This window comes from Monomorium pharaonis, chromosome 9 (assembly GCF_013373865.1).
Source record: "Monomorium pharaonis isolate MP-MQ-018 chromosome 9, ASM1337386v2, whole genome shotgun sequence".
Taxonomy (NCBI): domain Eukaryota; kingdom Metazoa; phylum Arthropoda; class Insecta; order Hymenoptera; family Formicidae; genus Monomorium; species Monomorium pharaonis.
In genome coordinates this window covers 15,253,633-15,270,646 of record NC_050475.1, presented here as the reverse complement: position 1 = coordinate 15,270,646, position 17,014 = coordinate 15,253,633, and the positions used below count along the sequence as shown (strand labels likewise).

At 42.0% G+C, this 17,014-nt stretch overlaps 1 protein-coding gene across 1 annotated transcript; it reads left to right on the top strand.

Moving 5' to 3' along the window:
- The first annotated feature begins 5,991 nt into the window (after positions 1 to 5,991).
- On the top strand, positions 5,992 to 16,393 carry LOC105828217 (pancreatic lipase-related protein 2). Its single transcript, XM_012666453.3, has 7 exons — positions 5,992 to 7,459; positions 8,710 to 8,981; positions 9,810 to 10,080; positions 13,005 to 13,244; positions 13,323 to 13,556; positions 13,678 to 14,005; positions 14,809 to 16,393. Exons 1-7 carry the CDS (start codon positions 7,297 to 7,299, stop codon positions 14,912 to 14,914), a joined length of 1,614 nt encoding a protein of 537 aa, XP_012521907.1. The 5' UTR covers positions 5,992 to 7,296; the 3' UTR covers positions 14,915 to 16,393.
- Positions 16,394 to 17,014: the final 621 nt, after the last annotated feature.

Genomic DNA, 17,014 nt, shown 5'->3' with positions numbered 1-17,014 from the left:
ATAGAAATATTATATGTGCATAACACAGTATTTATAAACTTGCATGATGTTAATTAGAAAGTATTACGAGATAATAGTAATAATAAAATAAAGTTTTATTTTAAATTGGATATTTTACATTTACAAAAAGTTTCACCTTTAATTCTTCGAACGTAAAAATAATATTGCTCTCAGCTTACAACACTAAAAAAAATGATTTAATTGCCAGCAAGAAGTATATACAAAATGCATTCTGATCATATCAAGCAGAAGTTTTGGAAATCGTGATTATATTTGTGGTGCTCGATATTTTACACTTTTACAGTTGAAATGTTGGATAGATTTAGCGATTTAGGTGTCCGATTTATAGAAAGGTATACCTTTCTAATGAATCTAGATTTCCATTTTATGCAATCATATTTTTTCTCATAAATGAATATTGTTTAATTTAAAAAATTGGATCTTAACTTGAGATCGGAACGTGTGTATTCTTTCTCTATTCGGCTGTGTAATCCGATAGTTCTCGACGATTAAAAGAAGAAATCGGAGCTGTGTCGAGAGGTTCGCTTTGCTCATCGATGTCTTACGTGGGAATCTCTTTAAAAAGAGAAATTATTCGAGTTGAATTTCAAGCGCAGTCTACCTAGCGCTCCTCGAGATATGTTCTCCTAATCGGTGTCACCAGCTGACTTCCCTTCAACGGCGACACCATTGTCGACGGAGGCGCGTGCCGAGCGCGTCGTAGAATTACAATCGCGCGTCGAGTCGCGCGCGCGTTGACCCCTTTAGGGCCATCACGCGAAGGGCCGTGTTCACAGGGTCTTAGAACACGCATGTAAGTCTTTTGGGGACTCTTCGGCCCTGACTGTTGCACCATAATCCCTACTAAAAGGGCGATGGCGCAATGGCAGTCAACATGCAGATGTATGGCGTCGAACATCTAATAATCGTACATACAGCTATCGTGATCTAACGTTATCCTAGAGGCAACAGCAGAAGGAAAGATAGAAATTTCTTGTAAATAATATTTATTTTAATTAACACGGTTCGAAAAACTTTACCTAATCCGATCAATAACGTCTACTTTTACGAATAAGGATTATTTTTTATCTTGATTTAACTTATCTTTTACTTCTTTTTAGTTTTAAGAAATAAAAAAAGATAAACGGTGAGTTAAAATTAATATATCTTGACGCGGAAATGGATATAAATTGTAAAGCAAAATAAAAATTAATAGATTTAGTAAAAAGATAATTCATCTTTATTTAATTTGCGAATTTATCTTTATATGCGCATGTTCGCTGAAGTTGCAAAGGAATCTTTTCTTCCGGATTTCGCAACGACGAAGAGAAAATTACTTATCGCGCAATGCACATCGCTTGCGTGACGCTGATAAAAGAAGTTGATATTAAGTCGTTAATCATGGCTTTTAACAGCTTTTTCACCTTTTCACGCGCATCGATGCATAATAATTATGCAGTATTCAAAAGTATCTTTCGCATTAAATTAAATTTATTTACCTAATGATTTTACGTTTGCAGGAATAAATTTACTATTGTGATTGTGATTAAAATCAAAGCGATTTGATTGCGTTCACGGAAGCATTTCAATCGCACGCGACTCGTTCTAAAGTTGGAAAAATTTACTTTTTCTAAAATAATAACGTTAAATAAAAATTCTATCCAAATGACACGCCTTCAAAAGTGTAAGACGTCATTCCCACCAATTTCGCGAGAGATCTTTAATTTGAGGATGGTTTTGACTCTTAAATAAATACTACACACAGCTAAAAGCTATCGAAATATAAAAACTGAAAACGTCTTATGCTTATTCTTTTTTTTTTCTAATCAAAGATAAAAAGTTTTGTTCACAAATATCCGAATGTCGATTCAATTGTTTATTCAGCGAAAATGAGCCTGAAGATTTTAGAGATAAGTAAATTCAAATAAAAACTTAAATTTCTAGTAATAGACTTTGAAACGTGACGCATATCCGTAAATTGCTCGGACTCTGAAGATAATATACAACGTGCGATCAAAATATTTTTGTTTACAAAAATTTCACTGCGGTTCCGATTCGGAAGAATCATTACGTGGAATAACAGTGTGTTCCTACAGTTATGGTATACGCGCACACCTCCAGATACACAGCTGGCGCTCGTAAAACGCCCGGGCGGAAGTGGTTTCACTTTGGTCAACGATACGGAACAGTACGCAACGATACGCGTGCGACGCGTACGCATATAGCCACGATGTGGCGCGGCGCGTCGCGTCGTGTCGCGTACCGTAGCGTAACGTAACGTAGCGTCGCGTAGCCTCGCTTCGCCGCTTTCATGTTCGCCTGATGAAAAAAATGAAGTTGGTTTTGTATGTTTCTTTTTTTTTCCTCTCCTTTGACTGTCCGCGTGCGACTAATAACGCGCGTCGCGTCGGTTTTACGTGTCGAGCGCTGCACGTTGAAAGGGTTACGCAATCCCAGACGGACACGTGTCGGCGAGTAGAACAGGGATTCATGAAGACGGGCAAGGTCTGGATCGGCGTGCGCCGGCCCTACAAAGACGTGCGTGCTGGAGAAGTATGCAGGGTGAGAACGCAAAAGGACGACTCCGCGAGAGCACGAAACCCAAGAGAGAATGCGAAAGATCAAACGTTCGAAGTTTATGAATTCGCGAAATAGTCTCTCTTCGAAATCGCAAGATGTTCTTTTTTATTGCTAATTATTCGTTGCAATACGAATTTTTGTAACGAGATTTACAGTGAGTTGCATTCTAATTATCATGTGCTCTGCTTTTCTGCTTGTTTGCTTTAAGGTGAAAATTTTGCAAAATATGAGGCTGCACAAACATGCAAAACGCGTTATTTTATATTGGTTTATGTAATACTTGGAATATTATTTATCCTATCGTTGATTTCAGATACGGTCGTCCAAACTCCCGTTCATCGTTCAAAAATAAAAATAACAATAACAAGAATCAAAGTTTGTAATGTAATTTACAATCGTTTCTCGCCCAATAACTTACTTTTCCACAAAGAGTAAAATTGGCGTTTACTCGGGAAATTTTCGATATATCCTAATGAAGAAGAGGCAATCAAGCGTTCATGCGTGGTTGATTATTGACACGTATTTTTCTGGTTTTATCTGCTTTCGAGAGAAAATCTCACCCGATCGACCTACGTCCCGATGGCGCAATCCTTATCTGATGTACATTGCTCGAAATACACATAACTGCGTACAAATGGCAAGAGCTTAACAGTGCAAAGTTCGGAGAGTCGTGGGAGCGCATCTGACGCACGTGCGTGCGTTTCAGCGAACGAACATTTTTTTCACGCCAACGGGAATTTTAACGTCTACACTTAATATAACATCCGCGTTCGCGTCATCGTCGTGACATAGTAAATAAATATTTACTCCCGCTCGTCTCGACGTCAGCTGAACGCGATTGGGAAAACTTATCCTCGAACGCGATTTTTATGAAATTAAGTAGTCGTTAAACACACAACACGTCGGAGAAAACACCCGTGGAGTGTCCAAGGTTCAAGTAAAACTCGACGAGTACAGCTGAAACGTGAGCGTGGAAATTTTGATAGGCAACAAAAACGATTAAATGATAATGTACGATGCGTCGGTAGACAGGCACTCGCCGTAATCTGAAGATAAACTGCGCTATAATTAGATGGATGCAGGGGGAGAGTGAAAGAGAGAGAAAGAGAGAGAGAGAGAGAGAGAGAGAGAGAGAGAGAGAGAGGGAGGGACGGGGAGAGTACGATGTTGCTGCTATAATAACTGCGTCGGACACGACCAGTGCTCCGGTGGATAATTAGCAATTTATCTGAACGCGATGCCTTCGTGTAGGTCGCTTTACGTGCCGGCGTGGCGAGGTAAATCACTTTGCAGCTCCGGCCGAGAGTCCGAAGGTCGCCTTGCACGGAGGCGCATGTAAATGAATGGGGATTGGATAGGGCAATGTAACAGGGTAGCAAGGGTTGCCAGGAGTGTTTCAAGGGCTCCTTCAAGGTCAAACGGGGAGAAGAAAGAGAGATAGAGAGCAAGAGAGAGAGAGAGAGAGAGAGAGAAAGAGAGGGAGAGGGAACTGCGGACTGTCGTTCATATCATTAAAGACCCCACGTTATGGCGTACGTGCGGCTACCCACGCGCGAGCAACGAGCGACGCCTCTACGCGCTCGCTCCCTCCTTTCTCCTTTCCTCCGCGTTCCCCGTCCTCATTTGCCTTTTTTTCCCGGGGGTAAACGACCGCGGGTGATATCGCGCGTTTAGCTAATTAATTGATTAAGGAGCGAACGCGAAAACCGGTTCTCTTGTGGCAACTTGCTCTCGTAAAAGGTAATTTCGAGCGCCGCGCCGTGTAAAAGAGACGCAGTCTCTTTCGACGTACGTTAATCGTATATTTGATGTTGATATAACCACAAATTTAATTGGATTCTAACAATTCGTGAAGAGGATGCGTCCTGTATTTACTAAAATTACCGCGAGATTAAACAAAGATACGGTGCGTAATATAAAAGAAAAATTGGAACGTGCGCGTTCGCGCGTCGACGTTAGGGGCTGCAACAACCCCCCTGGCATTCTGCTCGGCTGTCATTCATACTTTTCGCCGGGTAATCACGATGCAACAGTAGTACGATTCGGGTACCAAGCCCGCAGGAACGGCTAGGAGTCCCTGGTGGACCCGGGTCGCGGGTTCGGCGCGATTCGCGACGATTCCGCGATGTTCTCTAAGCAAGCAGTGCGAGAGTCTCGGGGGTGCGTGGTATTAGGGATTTACGATCGGGCAGGAGGACGATTTTCACCCCACGGGGGTGAGACTCGCGAAGGGGGATGCTGGGGGATATGTACGTGCGAGGTTTCGTTTACGCAGGCAGAGCCTTGCTCGGGGTCGATGGCACCCCATGGGGCGGCGCGCCAATTCTATGGCGCGTTACCGACCCTCTCTCTCTCTCTCTCTCTCTCTCGACCCACCCGTATATCGATCGGTTCGACATACCTAAGCCGGAAAGGAGCCTTTGTGCTACCGTATCCTCACGCGCAGTCTGCCTCGTATCCTGTTTCAATAGATTTCGGGAAAAGCCCGTGAACAATAGTCGCGCCGCTACAAGTTTGCCAAATATGTCTTGTTTGATTACTGAAAAAAAGTAAATAAGTAGAATGTTTCGTACTGCCCGAAGATAGAGTCAAAGTTAGATAATCGTTCGATAATAGTTCTAAAAATAATCTTGTGTAGGAGCTCCTTTTGTTGATAATATTAACACGTTTATTAAGAGAATTCAAATCTCAAGTAGCTAAGCACCTCTGCTATCGCAGTCTTGGCAGCATTGGATACGGGTCTATCACTCCCGCATACCTGTTCGATGAACAAAGATCGACCTCGATGCAACGAGGTTACGCTTTTTTTTTCTACCTGCGAGAGATCTCGTGATCGGCCTCGTTTATGCGCGCAATCGCGATGCACCGCACCTCGGCGACGCGGGGAAACGGTCGTTTTGCGCTACTTGAGACGGAGGGAAAAACGGGGACGGCATAACGAGCACTTGAGCGTCTTTGATCTGGTTTAATTAGCCGCGAGCCGCTGGGCCACCAGCGGATTTATCGTCCCTGTATCATTCGAGAGGCGACGCGCTTCCACGAAGAGGCGGCCGCTACAAAAAGGGCGGTCCTTTTGAGGTACTTTCGTCGGATTCCACAGAAACGCGGCGCTTAACCGGATCCGCTTCGAGCGGCTGTTACTCGCATCAAAGCGTCAGTTGGCTTCTCGACAAGTCTCGAAAAGTCCTCACGAGTATTTCAGGAAAATCGAAGAAATTGGGAGATGTCTGTTAGAAAATTCAGAGACTTTGCTAAAAAAAAAAAGACAAGACATTTAGAAATATCCTTTGGAATTCTGTGCCTTATCAGTTCACGACGTCACGTATACGCAAATGAAAAGACATTCGCTATCAAGGCGAATACATCTTTTTTGTTTTTTAATTAAAATGTAAATGGAGATATACCCAATAATCGCGTCTTCTTATTTTTTAATTAATTATTTTCGCGTTTATTTACATTGATTGCTTCAGAAGATCTGAGTAAATTCGACGCTCCCTTATAATGGAGGAAAGACCGGTCTTTATAGAGGGTGTGAAAAACGACGTGGCAATCTTCGACTCGTCTTTCCATCTTGAAATTGGACCGCCCGTGGAAAAAGAGCAGCTCCCAGTTGTCGAGCTCATCGAGGAGTGGGGCGGGAACACCAAGTTCACACGGGTCAGCAGAAATTTCAGTGATTAGTGCCGAACAGTGGACTAGGGATCATTGAGGACGCTCGACCGTGACCGTGTCATCGCCGTGACGCTTCTCGATCTTTCTTGTCCCGGCGTAACAAACTGCAAAACATTCTCCGATTTCGGAAATCAATCAAGGAGAGACTTGTTTGCAGCGCATCAAGTGCATAATTCGAGAGTTGTTTAAAATTTAAAATCAGTATAAATTAAAGATTATTTGAATCGAGAGACTATTTGAAAAGAATTACAATTCTGTAGGTATAAGAATACGGATTTTCTTAAATACAGAAGCTTAAATACTAAAAGATTTTTCTAAAACCACCGAGAAAACTTTTAACGACTTGAAACAGCGTCAATTAGTGCTGTCAATTAGTGTGCCGCACGACTGAATGTGAGCACGCGATTAAAATTTCATTTATTTTGAGACGGACGCTCAATATCGAGACCGCCGCCGACCGACGAGCTATCATTGGCGCTTTTGCGTCAATCGATTTTTTCATTATTGTTACTGCTTATCACGCGTCTTACATAGTGGCCGGCAGTGATGAATTGCCCCGTCGACGAGACAGACATTTAGAGCTCACGAGATCTTCGTGGAGTCGACGCCAAGGACGTCGCGACGTATTTCTGCAGCGTTTCAAACGAAAAGTTGGTCGTGCCTTCGATCAACTAGAAGACAGTTCGGAAGGTTCAGAATTTGAAACTCTTGGATGACTTTGCCGACGACTTTAAGAGGAAGTGATGTGATAAGAAGACATTCTCTATTATATCGTCTATAAATAGTTTTCATCTTACAGAAGATATTGACAGTAAGTTAACATTAGAAGACTGTGATAATATTATTTATTCGACAGCACCAACAAAGTCTTTTACTTGCTTTCGCGAAGACGTCAATATTGCAAAATATAATTTTGACACATTCGGTGAAACGAGCTAACACACAATACGGTAAAATTACCATAATACGGAAGATACCGTGACAAGTGAAGTTGTATATATCAACGCGAAGATTGCGAATACATAGTACGAAGAATATTTCATCATGTCTTTCCTCAACGGGACTCTTTTGGTGTTAACGTACACAGCCAACATGATGTCCACCTTGCCCGAAAAGACAGACCCGAGGAATATTAGCACAGCTCAGGATGTCACCACCACGACCCTGTCACCGGAGGAACTGGAGAACAGATTCGATTTGGACGATCGTAAGTGTCAGCTTTGAAAAATCAGATTAAAATCTGCTCTTATTTTTTAAGTGCTCCGTAGTTTAAACCTACCCATGAAAAGCGAGACAAAAAGAGAAATAAAATAACCTTCGTTTACCATTTGTATATTTGTTTATACATCTCAAAGTAATTATTAAAAATTAGATAGTTCTTCTATTAGGTTCGAGTATCTGCATAAAATTTCAACATCATTCTCTTATTGGTTTAAAAGTTTTTTAGTTTTTTGTTCGTTCTCTTTTGATTCTTATATAAATTCGCATTTTGATGCGCATTTGATGAAGTAATATTATGAACTAAATTCCATTTTTTACATACGACCTTTCATATATCAATTTTTTGTCGCTAATTAGAAAAAGAAAAGACTAAAGTAGTTTGCAGTTTTAAAATTTTAATAACTTTTAGCTGGTACTGTAGAGCTAAAATATCTCTAAGAAAATATTCGGAAGTCAGAAGGGAATTGCAATAAAGAGAATAAGAATTAGTCACTTATACTATATACAGTCACGTGCAGTGTATACTGCACTGATCGCCGATCTTCAACACGGAGACAAAACATCAACGGGGTCTTCAAGGAATTGATAGAGCCGCGTGCGGAGATATCGTGGACGCGTTGATAACCTCTGAAGAGTAATCCGTAGTAACGCTGGTCTCTCGAAATGTCGGTTGATACTAGTGAAGGACGGCGAACAAATCAAGTCAGATACGTTACGCCAAAATATGTGCCATTGACGCACAGCGCGTTGAAATATACTTTATACAATTTTACGGCGCGAATAACAGTGTTTACTAATATAAAAAACTTTGGGAGCATCCTAGATTTTTTCTGTGTCTTCACTTACCTACACGGCAAATTATTAGACCGCTACGGATTGAGATAAATAATTATGTGATAGAGTTTATGAAATGGTAAAAACTTAACGTTTTTGTAACTGATAAACATTCAAGGCGCTTTAAACATGGTAGCTCGATGTATATGTATAAGTTTGTTATATACATCAATATATCATTTGACCCGGAGACGTGATTAATATGTTTTTACATTTCTAAACGTTCATATATAAGATTTAGCTCTTCAAGGACGCAAAGCAGAAACAATTTTTTTCAAAGTAAATATGTCACGATAATTATGCGACCAAATAAAATCAACCTTCAAGTTGAATAAACTAAATTCAGTTTGCTTAGCTAGATGTTTCAATGGTAAAAGCAAGGTGATTCTTTATTAATTTTAGAATGGTATATGTGGCGATGCTACAAGCCGTTTGGTTGCTTTTACATTGGACCACCTTGGTCCGGAGAGAACCGACCTGTGTCCACATTTCCGGCACGTCCGGACAGCATCAATCCTCGTTATATTTTATACACGCGCGAGCAAGCCGAAAAGCCTCACGAGTTGAAGATCGATGACTTCGAGACTATTCGAAAATCGCCCTTGAACAAGAAGAACAATTTGTATCTTATCATCCACGGATTCCTGGATAATGGCGACAAAACATGGGTTTTGGTGAGTTCCTCTCAAAATTTTTAAAGAAATTCATGTCATTTTGTAAATGCCTCTCGAAAAATAAAAATTTAACAGTTAATTGACTGTACATATAAATTATGTTATTTATGTAAATAACAATCCCTATAGCACGCCATTTTACTTTTTAATAGCATAAAAAATATTTTGTTTAATTTAGAAATTTAAAAAATTATTTGTCTTAAAAAATATACGACCCTTATTAATAAATTAAAATAATGTCGGGATAATATACAAATTTGGAATTATTTTTATGTCCAGACATTATAATAATTCATTATACTATATGTCCATGTGACATTATAACATATGTCTCAACATAATAACAATTTACTGATAAAATTATGTCTAAACATAAAAATAATTCCGAATTTTTATTATGTCCGATATCATTTTAATTCATTAATCGTATATTTCTTAAGACAAATAATTTTTTAATTTTTTATATTAAATAAAATACTTTTTATGCTATTAAAAAATAAAATGGCGTGCCATAATCCACGGATCATAGAAGATTTAGATTTCAAATAAAAAATAATAGAAATTATATTCTGTTTTTTCATGTCGTGTATTTTTATTTTATTAATACTAACGGTGTATTAACAATCTTATAACTTAATAACTTGTTCTTTATTGTGTCATCCGATTTATAATTATAATTTACATTTTTCATAAAATGCATTTTTCATGAAAAAATATTTGTGTAAATATAAATAATAATTAAGTCATAGACGTAATTTTGAAATTTACAGTTTTGTTTTATACAGAAAGTTTTACAGTTGTTGTTAAAATATTCACTTATGTTAACAGAGAGTGATGAAGGAGTTACTCTTGCGGGAGGATTGCAATGTCGTGATTGTCAATTGGCTCGCCGGTGCTGGACCACCGTACACGCAGGCGGTGGCGAACACGCGGCTGGTCGGTGCTATGACAGCTCGCTTAATGGCACAGCTGGTCGAGGTCGGGGGATTACCACCCTCGAAGACGCACTGCATCGGGCACAGTCTGGGCGCCCACACTTGCGGTTACGTGGGATACAACTTGCGAGATCAGTACAAGATAAAATTAGCGAGAATTACAGGTAAAGTCAAATCGGCATAGAATTTTTATGCAAAATGTATGTTATACTCGCACACGCGTGAGTAATTGTTGGGCATGTTGCGCGACGTAACGTAGTCGTCATCGCGCAATAATCGGCAGGCGAGTCTTTATACGGTGCGGGTGAATAAGCAGGAATGAAAAATGATTGATTAAATAATCCCCCGAAGATTATGTACACTGCGAGAAAGCCGGACTCTTTATGAAAGGTTCAAGAGGCGATTGCGAGAGAGAGAGAGAGTGTCAAAAGCCTCTTTGCGCAAGGCTGCAGGAGCGTTTGCAAAGGGAAAGCGCAAGAGGAGGAGAAAGGAAAAACCGCGGGATGAAGTCATAGAAAATGTGCGAAGGAATGGTACGCAGGTGCGGTCGTTACATTGACTCTCTTCTCTCCTCTTCCTCATTTTTCCGCTCGAAATCGGTCAATGTCGAGTGGGTCGTCTGTCCCCTCCTTGCAGTCGCAAACAGCTCGGAGCATTACGAAGATAGCCGATTGAATCGCAGATGATCAGGATAACAGTCGCCGCAGAAGTGTCTTGCATCGGGCAAGAGGTCCAACCGGTCAATCTCCAGGCGTTATTAAAAATTTTGCAAAAATCAAAATGTAAAATGTGTAATTTTAATGATAAAATTATTAGCGACGCGCGCGACGAAAAATTCGACGTCTTCGTCTCTCTTTTCTTGGCTGTGAAATTATAACTGGATCTTGCAAGTAACGGATACATTGTTTTTTAATATTTTCCGCAATAAGTTTTACGATAAACGATAACGATGATACACTTGATACAAATAAAGTAGCATGATTGATGAGAACGCGAGCGCGTGCAGAATCTCCGGGGGATATGAACAAACAATATTTGCTTCTTCGATAATGCGTGTGTTTTAACGTTTCTGAAACGTATACTTCGACTTTCCATCGGAGTTTCCATTGCACGAACTTATAATTTAAATGATTAGCGAAATTCTTTCGAACGTAATGAGCTAAGACTCGAGCGAACGACGAGTAAATAAGAGACAATCGTCGTTACGGTGAACGTAAAATCACTTGTTACTTTCGTTGTACTTTCCTGTTATTTGTGCCATCGGTGGACTTATATAACTTGCGATATACATGATTGATTCAAACAGCCCAGGGTTGTTGCGAATTTTGATGACGGTTTACGATTTGCGAAAAAAAATTAGGAATGCTAAGAAAATTCTTAATTTTTTCGCGGCATGTGCAAATTAAGAATAAATAAATCCAGGACATGACCTTCGTGTGAGAAGATATCTCTCTCTCTCTCTCTCTATGCCGTTCGCTTTTCCGCGTGACTTTCCGTCGTAAAGCACCCCAATTGTTACGCAATTTGCATCGCCAACGACAAATCGATCATAGAAACGTACGGAAATACGGGGTTTGTACGGCAGGAGATGTAGCCTCGAGAAATTGCCACCTTCCTCCACCCCCCTCCGACGGAATCGATGAGATCGAACACGGCTGATCAGAGATGGACGGGTTTGGTCGTTACGTAGGCTATCGATCCCATCGGGAACTACCAGGATAACAGAAGAAGGCGCGAAGTGTGTTAACAAGGGCGGCGGCGGGGCCTATATCGTCAATGGCTGCGAAGCGACCCCGCAGAATTCGCCGAGGGTCGGCGAATCGACGCCCTCTCTCCGCCTCGGCAGCTACGCCGTGGCGGGACGTCCCCTAAACGAAGGGGACGTCGCGGAGGTTCGCGAGGACGGGACGGGACGGGATGGGACATGCGTCGAGGACGCGGGCGCGAGAAACGTGGGCTCCTGGACACGTCCGGAGACGAGAGATTGCGGTAAACAACCAGAATAAGAGAGCACGTTGTCCCAAAAAGTGGCAGGATAACAGGAGGATAGGCCTCGTCCAAATAAGGACGAGAAAGATAATGGGATATCATCAATCACAGGCGTGAAGAAAGGAGCCGCGCGTCTTGTGGAAAATTCTCGAAGCGAAACGCAAATCACGCTCCATTTCGGCCATCGTACGTAAATAAATCTTTTCCCAGCGTAATGTTTTCCCCGAGCGTGCTGCGTTCAATATTTTATAAATTTCGTTCACGGGTGGAAGATGGTGAGGGGTGGAGGACGAAAAGCACACATCGTGATGCAAGAACGTCGCAATGATGTGATTTTCCTTCGTGGGAAAACCAAACAGTCTACGTATTGTTTCTACAAGTCGCAAAATAACTTCCGCCTTTGCGTAATCTAATACGGCATTACGTCGGAACGCTCAATAATTCCCGTGAGGGAGGAACCATGAACCATGTGTGCCTTGCAAGTCGAGCGAGACGAATGTTCATTAAGATTCGCAGAACGATACACGTTGGGAATGATATAATTTCGTGGCTCGTATATCTATACTTAAAAACTTGTTGATTTCGCCGGAAATATCAATTTAAAATCCCTGTCTCGCGACACAGATAATTTCGTAACTACTGTGCAGAAAGAATGGTTTTGCAATGTCTAAAAGTTTAACTAAAGATCTGAAAATAATTTTGTAGAAGGTTTTAATATTCTAACAACTAGTATTACATAATTATTTCGTTACTCTAACAAAATTATTTTCAAATCTATATTTTATTAAGGTCCGAGGCTCGATCGTTAACAAATTAATTTTTTTCCAATATTTGTCTCAGGGACTGTTTTCGTTCGCACTAAGAAAGAAATGCGAAAATTCTTCGTACAAGTCCTTAAAAAAAGTCAATAATTCTTTGTCAGCTGACGTCTACTTTCAATGCAGAATTCGTACTCCTTGTTACAAATTTATTCCGACAGGCGTTCCCTGCCAAACGTTCGTATGCCGATTTCCAGAGCAAAATTTCGATTGTTGAAACATTGGTTGTTTGCGCCAACATGTAACCTGTAACTCACTTTACAATTTCTTCTCTCCGCAAGGTCTCGATCCGGCGGAACCGCACTTCAGCAACACCCACACGATGGTCCGGCTGGATCCGACGGATGCGACATTCGTGACAGCCATTCACACAGACGGCAGCCTTTTTATCAGCGGTGGCCTTGGTATTTTGCAACCGGTGGGACACATCGATTTCTATCCGAACAGCGGTCGCAATCAGCCTGGCTGTAACGAAGGTGTGCTCAATTCCATCACCTTGGAACGTGGCAGTTTCTTTCGCGGTGAGTTTCTTTTTCGTTCGTTTAACCATACGACTCTTCGAAGCTCGTCCTTTCACGCGTCAAAACTTCCTCCTTCAGGGATCAAGAGGTTTCTGGGATGCAATCACATCCGCAGTTACGAGTACTTCATCGAGAGCATAAATTCGCAGTGCCCATTCATAGCCGTGCCGTGCAGCTCGTGGGAGAAGTTCCAGGAAGGCGGTTGCTTTGACTGCGTGACTCAATACTGCCCCAGATTCGGGCTGGACGCTCAGCCCGGGAATTATCACGCGTCCGTGTACCTGATGACCGGATCCGACAAGCCGTTCTGCAGTTAGTACACACGTGATTCATTTCTAATGCAATTCGAAATCGATCGAACGGATTACGCTATCCGTTTGCGAACGAGCTGAAATAATCAGGTATAATCGGGAATTGTCATTGAAAATTGCAGAGGCCCACTACAAGCTGTCGATAAATATCTCGAGGACGGACGAGAGCCTGTCACATGGCGGGGAAGTCGGGATGTTCGTCGTGCGCGCCATCGGCGCGAACGGCAAGATGACCGAGAGGATGCAGCTGAGTCCAACCTCGAAGTACTACGAGCCCGGTAGCACGCACACCATCGTCCTGCCTGGTGACGTCATCGGGGAGCCACATTCGGTGGAGATCACCTGGGAATACCAGACCTCGGTCTTCAACCCCCTTACGTGGAGGCTGCTTCACACGCCGCGCGCCTACATCGACTCGCTGACCATAAAAAATCTGGAGACCGATTACGGGTGAGAAATTTCGCCTACCTCGCGCAACTCCCTCCGCTGCTGACGAAGTACTGTTTACTCCGGTGAAAAGTTTCAGAATTTCTCTATATAAATTTAAAAATTTTTCACAATTTCTGTGTTATTCTTCTTCAGAAATTTGTCAAGAAGGTCTTTACACTTTTTAAAGAATTTTTACACACACATACGTGCATTCTGAAATATTTTAAAACGTACAAATTAAAATCTTAAAACAGAATCCGAACAAGTTTAAGATATTTTTTTTTTAATAATCTTATAATGAATTAAAAATATGAAAACGTCTTAAAAATATTATTGAGATATTATTGAGAATTGTTTTTATTGAGATAACAAGAAGGCTGGATTCGTGTACCGCGACGATTCTTGGCCGCGCGATGTTTCGCATAAAGCGACGTCCTTGCGCATGCGAGGCTCGAGGAAATAATCGTAAATCCTTCGTTCGCGTGCTATCTCTCGCACGTTGCGTTTCTTTATAGCTTTTCGTGGCTTTACAGCCACCGACTTATCCGCCGCGTAATCGCGCACCGTACGTCTCTATTACACGCAAACATTTCGACACCGCTGTTCGTCGCAACGGAACGAAAAAAAGTTGGAACGGTGCAATGAGCATCACAAACGAACGAGCCGCTGGTATTTATAAAGTCGGACATACATAATTGCATAAATAATTGCACGGCGACGTAATTGCGCAAATGTATAACTATTAATTAGAGTTGCCAGACAGAATTGCGTGACCGGCACCCATTGTGCGTAGCTCTATATTTTGTTATCTTTTCCTTTTTCAGGGTCACTCTTTGTCCGGACGACACGAAAACGTTGCTCGCTAACCAGCCCAAGATCCTGACCACGGAAAACTGCCGCAACACGGAACACAATGCAATTTCCACGTGAAGGATCAAACGAAATCCATGCCAGTTCACCATATTTCTCCTTTCTCACATCAAGGATTAAATTTTTGCCGAAACTAGTATAATTTTTTAGTTAAACATAATTAAGTTTCGCGATCTGTAAGTGAAAATAATTTCTATTCTCGTTCTCGGGAAGGTACCGTAAGGTAAACTTTGCCCCGTCGACAGCATGATGACTTAATATTACTGAAGTTATGCTAGTTTCAAATTTTGCTCGTAACGAGAAGCCGACGTCCTGTTCGTTAGCGAAATAAGACTTGTTAGAGATTTTTCTATTTTCATACTTTTTTTTATACAGAAACTGCGGATAAAAGAAAAGTATCCTATCTCAAATCTCAGAATGTCATAAGGAAAGACGGTTATTCAACCTAGGCTTCTAAGAACAATCGTCGTATATTACGGACTCCGTAGTCCCCATGGGACTTAGCTTCACGTGGATGACATTTAATCTCCGGAAACTTCGGCGGTTTCGTAGGCGAACGAGCGTGAATCGCGCATAATAACGCCGGTTTCCCTCGCAACCAACGGCAAAGTCACGATCCTTTCACTGTCATTATGCGCCCGGGGTCTTTCTCTCTTTCTCTCTCTCTCTCTCTCTCTCTCTCTCTCTCTCTCTCTCTCTCTCTCTCTCTCTCTCTCTCTCTCTCTCTCTCTCTCTCTCTGTCTCGCCGGACGCTTTCGTGCGAATGTTGTCGTCGTTGTCGTCACATCAGCAAATTGTCGCTGGCCCCGTAATTTGTGACCGTAAATGCGTCAATCCCACTTTGCTCAGGCATGCGAGACCCAATAGCGACGATGGCGTAACTAACGTTTATTGCACGCTTTGGGGATTGTAGCAATAAATTTTGTGACAACGAATGTTTACCAGAACGAGAAAGAGAAGGTGTGAGATGTACGAGGGAAGGAAGAACATTTTTCGAGCGTGTCGAAAGTTATACCGATGATTAACGCGATAGTATTAATGCAACGAATATTTCGATTATTTCCTTGTAAAGACGGCGGGAACGTAATTCTGGAAAGTTCGCAATTTCGTTTGTCGCATTAAATTAAGCAACGCGAAACGCACAAAGTGGGTCGGGCGCGTACGATTTCTGTGTTCCAAATGAGCTAAAAAAATAACAATATCTATGTAGAGCCCTACGAAAGCGTCTGACTCAGCTCGATATATACGTTTAGACGTTTCCAAAAGTTTCATAATCGAGTTAGAAATTAGCAAACCATGCAGGTAGAAGAGATCTGTGAAAACGACATTCTAAGTTAGGGAGGACTCATTAGCTTTTAGTTAAGTTAGATTCTTGATACGATGTGAATTATTATTTAATTTTGAACCAGCGCATATTTATACACAAATACTCCATTAAACGTGTAGCGGTAAGTTTCGCGAGCGATTCGTAAGCGGCGATTGTAATAAGGATTACTCTTAAGCGCCAGTGTACATACAAATAAAATTAATTTAGAAATATTTCGCGCGTCATCGTTATTCCACTCTCCGCTCGCTCGACATCTGATTTATCAAAGCGTGTGTCGATTTTCTGAATGAATTACGTGAAAAAAAAAAAAAAAGGAGCAAGACTTTCTACTCATAATGGCCGAATGGCTATCGCAGACTTGAAACAAGCGCGCGGCTTGTCAAAAAGTAAAAGACGGAATTAACGAACTGAAAAAAGACTCACACCGGAAATAATATATCATTTGTCCCAAAGTCATTGCCGCGGCACCGCGCGTGCAAGTGCTTCCGCATTCATCTCGCGTTTCCCATCGTCCGCGTACGTTCGGCTCGTAGATAAATCGGCTTGTTTTACATCTCGATCTTTAATAAGCGAGGCAATTCGGTATCGCGGTAATTTCCCCCTCGTCTCTCCCTCTCTCCCGCGGTTTCCACGCGGGGGAGAGAAATGACGGGGGGAATTTCCCCCCCAACGCGTTGTCGCCGCTCGCTCGGGCCGTCGGCGTCGGCGTCATCGGGAATCGGGATCCGCAACGGGCCCTTCACGTACCCCCGAATGAACCTCGACACCTGGTGAGTCCACTATCCCGGCGGTGGTGGGCACAGGCAGGTATTCCGGAGCAGGTTGCCCGAGTG

What these genes read in the sequence shown, in the direction of transcription:
- LOC105828217 (XM_012666453.3), top strand. Translation starts at nt 7,297, where the DNA reads ATGTCTTTCCTCAACGGGACTCTTTTGGTGTTAACGTACACAGCCAAC. An exon ending in AAAATTAGCGAGAATTACAG is followed by an intron (nt 10,081 to 13,004) that starts GTAAAGTCAAAT and finishes TCTCTCCGCAAG; the next exon opens with GTCTCGATCCGGCGGAACCG. An exon ending in ACGTGGCAGTTTCTTTCGCG is followed by an intron (nt 13,245 to 13,322) that starts GTGAGTTTCTTT and finishes TTCCTCCTTCAG; the next exon opens with GGATCAAGAGGTTTCTGGGA.